The sequence below is a fragment of the Urocampus carinirostris genome, chromosome 3 (assembly GCF_059441175.1).
Source record: "Urocampus carinirostris isolate Australia breed hairy pipefish chromosome 3, RoL_Ucar_1.0, whole genome shotgun sequence".
Lineage (NCBI taxonomy): Eukaryota > Metazoa > Chordata > Actinopteri > Syngnathiformes > Syngnathidae > Urocampus > Urocampus carinirostris.
In genome coordinates, this window is record NC_142351.1 from 16,461,771 (window position 1) to 16,470,124 (window position 8,354).

The 8,354-nt window shown below is 37.7% G+C and overlaps 1 protein-coding gene across 1 annotated transcript in view; it reads right to left on the reverse strand.

Annotated features, from left to right (window-relative positions):
• Window positions 1-1,201: 1,201 nt before the first annotated feature.
• Window positions 1,202-8,354, reverse strand: part of LOC148368939 (kelch-like protein 41b) — a 16,910-nt gene continuing 9,757 nt past the window's right edge. The window contains exons 4-6 of the mRNA XM_088329808.1: window positions 4,726-4,911; window positions 3,382-3,528; window positions 1,202-1,457 (exon numbers count right to left, since the gene is read on the reverse strand). Coding sequence (XP_088185934.1) covers window positions 1,346-1,457; window positions 3,382-3,528; window positions 4,726-4,911 — 445 coding nt within the window. The 3' untranslated portion in view covers window positions 1,202-1,345. The remainder of the gene's footprint in view (window positions 1,458-3,381; window positions 3,529-4,725; window positions 4,912-8,354) is intronic.

Genomic DNA, 8,354 nt, shown 5'->3' on the forward strand with positions numbered 1-8,354 from the left:
ATCAGTAAATTCCACAAAAATGTCATCTTCTGTGTGACGGTAGATCCACCGATTTCTCTTTACGACTCTATGTTGCTTACATCAGACATCATTACCGCTTCTCGACAATACCTTACAAACTTTCCTGCCAAATATTTCACTACGAAATAGGCGTTTTGTTTTCTTTTTAACTAAATTTGGGGTATGTGACCTAGCAAAATAGACGGACGGACGGACGGACGGACGGAAGGTAGGTAGGTAGGTAGGTAGGTAGGTAGGTAGGTAGGTAGGTAGATAGATAGATAGATAGATTGAAAGATAGATAGATAGATAGATAGATAGATAGATAGATAGATAGATAGATAGATAGATAGATAGATAGATAGATAGATAGATAGATAGATAGATAGATAGATAGATAGATAGATAGATAGATAGATAGATAGATAGATAGATAGATAGATAGATAGTCAGTCATTGCTATCAATGTATCGTGTATTGTGTTCTGAGCAAACAGCAGACAGAAAGGCTATCATGGGGGCCGGTTAGGGAGGGCTTTGTGTGTTCGGTGGCCCTGATTGTGTCTGCAACTGTGATAGGGTGGTGTATGCTGTCAGTCAAACGGTGGGGCGGGCAACAACTTGCCACCAAACTGCGGAGCATTGTGCCATATTGCTTTTAGCGGCCCATTACATTGCCAATAAATAAGTAAAATCAGACTCTGAGGAAATTCAGAAGAGAGCAAAGAAATAGTTATCACCAGAGGGTGCTCCATGGATTATTATTGGGTTCTGGAAGCGACTGAGGCGGCATTGGGAGGATGGCAAATAACGAGGCTTTAGGTTCGGCCTACTACTACTAGGCTAACAATTCTCCCAAGTCACCCCTGCTAAGCCTGTATCTCACCAACGCCAGGTCCATTACCCATAAAATGGATGACCTGGAGCTATAACTCGAGGGAAACCGCTATATTCGGGACGGTTGTATTTCAGACAGACAGACAGGCAGGCAGGTAGAAAAAATAGTTAACGGGGTACATCAATCAATCATGAAATGAAATGAAATGAAATGACCACCCTCCCTGTTGAGTTGAATCTCACATTGCAAATAATAATTTTCTAGAACTACAACCTCAATGAGATGTCTGGACATAATCCCTCACTGTGTAAAAATGTTTATTTTACAAAAAGCTGTAAACAGTTTGAGATAGTATTGCCCTGGAATATTATGAATTGCCATGAGTCTTTTCAGAGGCGGTTGCGCCTTTATGTAAGAATTGATAAATGAAATAATTCAAATGCAGTCTGCAGGAGGACAAAACAGGTGGCTATAAGGTGAAGATGCTAAAACGAGGAAACGTCCAAGTTCAGAGTTTGGGCATCCTGGCTGCATTGAGGCGCATAGGTACGCAGGAAGCGCCGGCTGCGTATCGCATCTCCCTCAGCATGCCGCTCCACTGCTTCTTGTCGCTGTCATACCTAGAGAAAAGGATGGTCATAGATCAGTATATAGTAATGCCTCGCCATATCAAAGTTTACTTTTCACAAGTAGAAGTAGAACGAAGTAGAGTAAAGTCAGTAGAGTTTTTCGAGAAACGGCTTCTTCGGCTCGGCTCACTAAAAGGAACCGGCTCTTTCAGGTCCTAAACGGCTCTTCAGGTTGTTTTTGCTTCTTGCATCCCTATGTGACCAACTATTATATAAAATTATGCACAAAATGACTTAAAGGAAGGGGGAATAGAACAAAAAAGAAAAAAATACCGAAATGAAAAAGTAGTGAAAAGCTGAGAAAAAAGAAACAAAAGGAAGAGAAAAAAGAAGGAAAATTTCAGAAAAAAATCCAAAAAAAGAAAGGAAACAAAGGAAAAAAAGTAAATGGAGAACAAAAAGAAAAAAGTAACAGCTAGGAACAAATAAACAAAATAAGATGCTTTTACAATAATTTAAAAAAATTAGAAAAAAACAGGGAAAAAGAAGAAAACGTTTGTGTTGCATTCAAATAATTTCCAATTATATCAAGTCAATCTTGTTGCCAACATTGTACTTCCACTAAAAAATGTGATTAAATACAGGTGTGTATCATACTACTACTGACTTGCCACACTTGGGATTGCTGTTGCTCATTGTTGTTTTAAGCGTTACTCACCGACTTGTGTGAACGCTCAGACCCGTGGAAAATTAGAGGGAACATTGCTTACAATTTACTTAGAATTTTGGATTGGATGGTATGACAGTGTCCCCTTTTGGACAATTCCCGAACGTATCAATTCACCATGTACCATAATGACTCTGAAGTTTTAGATGTGATTAAAACATCCAAATTAAAACATCCATGTATTGATACTATAATGTTCTCACCGTACGTAACTATGTTGAGTTATGATGATTGGAGAGGCATTTGCAAGTACAGAATATTATACAAATTCCTTCTTTGGCATTCTAACAGGTTTAGCAGCATCAGTGACCCAATATTCTGAGTATCAGATATCTAAGACCACACACATACAGGCAAGATCTGATATCTAAGACCAAATTCATAGAAGTCAAGTGTTCCTGGTACATATAAAAAGAGGAACTGATCAATAGTTCTCTCTCTTATCTACTGTCTCACATGACGGCCGCGAGAGCAAATCTCTCCACAACAGCAAGTAAGAGGACGGTTTCAGATATAACACTATGTTTGCTGGTTGTTGGGAATGAGTATTTTTTTTCCTATACAAGCGAATCTCCCCAAATCGACTAGCATTATAGCGCTAATTTTTCTTTTTTTGCTAGTAACTTTCAGCAGTTGAAAACTCACATAATCTCCAGCACCTGTGTTAATAAATAACTGCATGTGTGTAATTTTAATCGGCCTGGTTCATTGAATCCTTTTTCTTGGGATTAGTAATTCATATCAGAACTCAAAAGAACTTAAAGTGATAACGTAATTAATTTTTTTTATCTGTGTAGGAATTTCTAGCATCATTCAAAGAAAACAAAGATATATGGTGGAGCACAAGCAACACCTAGAGGCCAATTCGTAGACAGACTGCAGCAAAGAATAATTTTGTTTCAATCTTAACAATTTTCAAAATTAGAGCTAGAAAACTCCCTACATTACGTACACACAAATCTTTTTCAAATTCAGTTTCTCTTAAAGCGAGAGAAAAAAACATATTGAGGATGAAAAACAAAAAACCCTCAATAATTGTTTAAGAATAAAATCTTACACTTCTGAAAGAAAATGTAGTTGTGAAGCTTTGTAAAAAAAACGATCCTGCTCATTCAGCAAGCTAATTGAATCCCACGATGCCCGCCAAACCGACTCATCACGGCATAGGCCGGTGCTGTCGAGGCTTTGGATAAAGTTGGGCGTGAGCGCGAAATAAGCATTCCACCCCCGCCTTAACTGAAGACTTACTGCCAAACGTCTGTGACCTCAGTGGGGGCCACCTCCTTGTTCTCCATCTCAATCATGGCGAAACCTCCCACAGCGTAAAGGCCGCCACCGGTACTCACTAAGTTGACCGAACTCCTTTCCTGGGGAAATTCAGCAAAAGGCTCCCATCTGGTGACAAAATATCAACCGGGAAATCAAGTCATGAAGAGAGTCAATGATACAACGAGTCAATGTACCGCAAATTCCGGACTATAAGCCGCTACTTTTTTCCTAAACGTTCAACCCTGCGGCTTATTCAGTGATGCGGCCAGTTTATGTAATTTTTCTGACGGCCGCCAGCGGCGCTCGAGTACAAAAGGTAAGATTTAGACCGGTGGAATATATGCGCCGAGGAAGACTGCAACTTCTTGGCTTGTGCATAAATTAAATTAGCTTAAACATACCCTCATCATGCAAAATGCAAAAAGAAAGGCACATGACGCAGCTTTCAAGTTAAAAGCAATCGAGCAGTCCGATAAAGAAGGAGCGAGCGTGTTGCTAGCGTGTTTTGGAATAAGGGAGCGTGGGACAAAGTTTCTTTCCGACACTGAGGAAGACGACTTTGATGGCTTCAGTTCTAAGGAGGAAGATGAGGACGGTTTACAGTGATTTTTACAAGTACGGTATGTTTTTTTAACAGACCCGTTTGCTGTGTTGCGAGCGTGTTGCTAGCGTGTTCCTACCATTAACTCCCCTGTCATAGGCACCATTTGGGATGAAAGTTATATTATTATTATTAAAGCTTTGAAAACTCTCTCGGTGTACCGTCTTTCTTAGTAAATATGTGTAACCATGTATAATATGTATTTGCAACTGGATATTTTTGTAATGTATTTATTTCAGACACTAATTCTGATATGTTTTGCACGGGCGAATAAAAAAGAAGGGGCGAAGCAAACGCGGGGTGACGGGAAGTGGGGACCGGTAAAGGTGAGTGTTTGTAGACGCGGCGGACAATCGTGGATATATATTTTTCCCACCCTTATCTTTGGAAATATACACTTTTTTCTTGGATTACTTTCGACAGCACCCGGACTCTGCAGGTCTGCATCAAACCTTAAGTACCAGTATAATTTTCCATTCATTTTGCCGGCTGTGATTTTTGGACTGTGGACTTTAATGAAGGACATTTAGTTTTAATCGCGGGACTTAAAGTCGGGTTTGGGTTGATTTTGTGTTTGTGTTACATTTTTTTAATGTGGGCGCATGCGGCTTATATACAGGTGCGGCTTGTGTAAGTACAAAATCGGTTTTCCTCTTAAAATGTGGTGGGTGCGGCTTATAATCAGGTGCGCTCTATAGTCCGGAATTTACGGTAACTCTTACTTGTTTGTTGCAAAGTTGTAGGTTTCACAGGAGGCAGTTAGGCCTCCTTCGTTCACTCCACCAGCGACAAGGATTTTGCCATCGTGGATGACGGATCCGAACATCGCTCTGGGCGTCTTCATGCCCGCCAACTCCCGCCACTCCGACTGCTTGTGGTTGTACACAAACATCTTGCTGAGAGCTTTGCTAGAGAAAAACAAAAACGTCTTAACGGAAAGTGTGTATTCTTTGGCGTCTTCAAGTGGTTAAAAAAAATCTATAAAATAAACTGTATTCATTAAAGGTCAAGATATTTATATTTATTTTGAATTTAATTTAATTGAATTGTCTTTATTGTCATTGATAGCAATGTTGTGAAACATTGTATGCAATGAGATTAGACATGGCACTCCACGGTAAAACTCGTAATGAAGAGAAATTTGACAAAAGATCATCAGGATAAATAGTCAAAAACAAAAAACAAAAAAAAAACAACAATAGAGTGCTTAGAAAACTGGCCTAAGTTATCATATGAATGCAATAAAAAAAAAGTGCATCGTAACAATAGTGCAATCACAACAAATAAAAAACCCAATATATCCACAATGTATATATTTTCACAGTCTCAATATTAACACAGTTTCCTTTAGCAACAAAAGAAGAAATACAGACGCTCCCCTACTTACAAACATTCGGGTTACAAAAAGCGGGTAGATAGGAATTTTTTTTTCGGAAAGTTAGATTTTGTATTGTGCACCCTTTTCTGAGTACAGGACTGCTTCTTGTCGCCGCTACTGGCGAGTGGCGTTGTGAGAGGTCACCCAGCATCCACCCCGAAGAAGAAATCCGGCTTCCTCTTCGTAGTTCGTGTGTAAACACATTATGCTGTACCTCTTTGACTTTTTTGATTGTTTAATATCTCTTGCATCCATTCTATATGGGTGGTGTTAAGTGTAAAGAGGCGTGCCTTTTGAAATGGAAGTGAAATAAGAAAGCTTGATGCGGTTGAGAAAACGGTTGGATCGCTTTTTTTCTGCCGTTTCTAACACAGAGGAAGAAGTCGCCTAACTCTTGAAGCTCATCTTCCAAAAGTAAGTTAAACTTAACTTTATTCATCTTTATAGAGCATATTATTACCTACCTACTACCTGTAGTTATTTTTACAAAACCATACATGTAACTTATACAAACCTTAAACATACTTATAACAACCTTAAACATACATTCCATACAAACTATATCACTGAAGCTACTTACGAACAAATTCAACTTACAAACGATCCTCCGGAACGTATCTCGTTGGTAAGTAGAGCAGCGTCCGTACCCAGCATTAGTGAAGATCCGGAGAAAACATGATTTCTTTTTTTTCTTTTTCTTTAGTCCACCTACACCTTATGTGTTAAACTCATCGCCTGCAAGCCAATTATGGTTCGCTACATATTGTTATGTTTCCCACAGGAGCTTGAAATATGCCACTGTACAGCAGTGTTTCTATATCAATGCCAATGAGTGAAATTGAGAAATTATTGAAACAATATGCAACTGGAATGGTTTTGACTTGAAATAATACATTCAGAGTTATTTTACATGAAGGGAAGGTTACCTGTATTTTATATACCATTCGGTTACAGTTAGTTACATTCATAAGCAATGTTCCCTCTAAACTGTGCGCACTGCCCGCACATTCTCAGCGCACAAGAAAATCTAGCCAGCTCACAAAAATCAGGGCTCGAAATTGCTAATTAAGAAGCGAATTAAGTCAAAGTTGCAGTGCATGAAGGTAAAAATACACGGGTTTCAATGACGCTGTTTTTTAAATGCGGTATTTTGATGTCAATGTCGAAGTCGAACGAAGTTGAGTAAAGTCAGTAGAGTTTTTCGAGAACCGGCTTCTTCGGCTCAGCTCACTAAAAAGAACCGGCTCTTTCGGGTCCCAAACGGCTCTTCAGGTTGTTTTTGCTTCTTTAATCCCTACATAACCAAATATTATGTAAATTTGTGCACAAAATGCCTTAAAGGAAGGGGGGATAGAACAAAAAAGAAAAAATACCAAAACGAAAAAGTAGTGAAAAGCTGAGAATAAAAAGAAACAAAAGGAAGAGAAAAAAAAGAAGGAAAAAAATCTGAAAAAAAAAGCCAGAAAAAAAGAAAAGAAACAAAAAAAGGAAAAAAGTAAATAGAGAACAAAAAAAAAAGTAACAGCTAGGAAAAAATAAACACAATGAGATTTTTTTAAAGGGATTTAAAAAAAATGGAAAAAAACCAGGGAAAAAGAAAACAGTTTGTGTTGCATTCAAATAATTTCCAATTATACCAAGTCAATATGTTGCCAACATTGTACTTCCACGAAGAAAATGTGATTAAATACAGTTGTATATCCTGCAACCGACTAAATAAGCCCCCAAAAATGTTAGTATTATGCGACAAAAGAAACCAGGAAAAAAAAAAGAAATGGAAATCTTGTAGAAGAATTGTTGTAAAAACAAATACGTTTGTAGGCCGTACAACCTTTGCAATAATACATGAGTCAATTCATTCAAAAGTGAAACAAATTTTTGCATTGCCGGAAACTCAGCAAAATGTAAGTTGACGTCAAGTTTTGGACATGTTTGATAATGACTTAGTTGCCACACTTGGGATTGCTGTTGCTCACTGTTGTTTCAAGCGTTGCTCACCGACTTTGTGTGAACGCTCAGACCCGTAAGGAAAATTACAGGGAACATTGTTCATAAGTTACATCAGACCCTCTGAGGGCAGCTGTTATGCTGATGTGGCCCTGGGTGATAAGGAGTTTGACACCCGTGACCTAACCAAATATTGGGATGAACATTTAGAAGCCCTTGTTTTTAAGATTGAAAAAAAAAGGAAAACATTTAGAGGTAATTAAAGAAAAAGAAAAAAGACCCACTATGAACTCTTTTAAAGACGACCAGAGCGTATATACATTTTTAACTATTTTTTGTTTGTTTTTTGACATCGTTATGAGAACATGATTTCCCTTTGCCTGAATTTAAGTATCATTCTGGTGAAGAATTTCTCTTCAGGTAAAGTCATTTATGGTGGGTGGAACCTTGTGAAAAAAACACAAAACTTAACACTGACAAATTGCTCTGGCAGCTTCACACATGCAGCATGTAGATATTTTTTTCCTGTGGTAATGACACCTGGTCTTGTAATGCGCTGTGCTCAACTGACAGCTGAATATGCAAATACAGAGAAATAAAAATGAAAGTAGCAAAGAAGGACAGAAAAAAGAAAGAAAGAAAGAAAGAAAGAGACAAAGAAACAAAGAAACAAAGAAACAAAGAAAGGATAAATAAAACAAAGAAAGAAGGAAAGAGAGAATGAAACAAAGAAACAAAAACAAAGAAAAAAAAGGAAAGAAAAAAAGAAAAAAGAAAAAAGAAAGAAAGAAACAAAGAAAGAAAGAAAAAAAGAAAGAAAGAAAGAAAGAGACAAAGAAACAAAGAAACAAAGAAAGGATAAACAAAACAAAGAAAGAAAGAAGGAAAGAGAGAATGAAACAAAGACACAAAAACAAAGAAACAAAAAAGGAAATTAAAAAAAAGAAAGAAACAAACAAACGAAGAAACAAAGAAACAAAGAAACAAAGAAACAAAGAAACAAAGAAACAAAGAAACACAGAAACA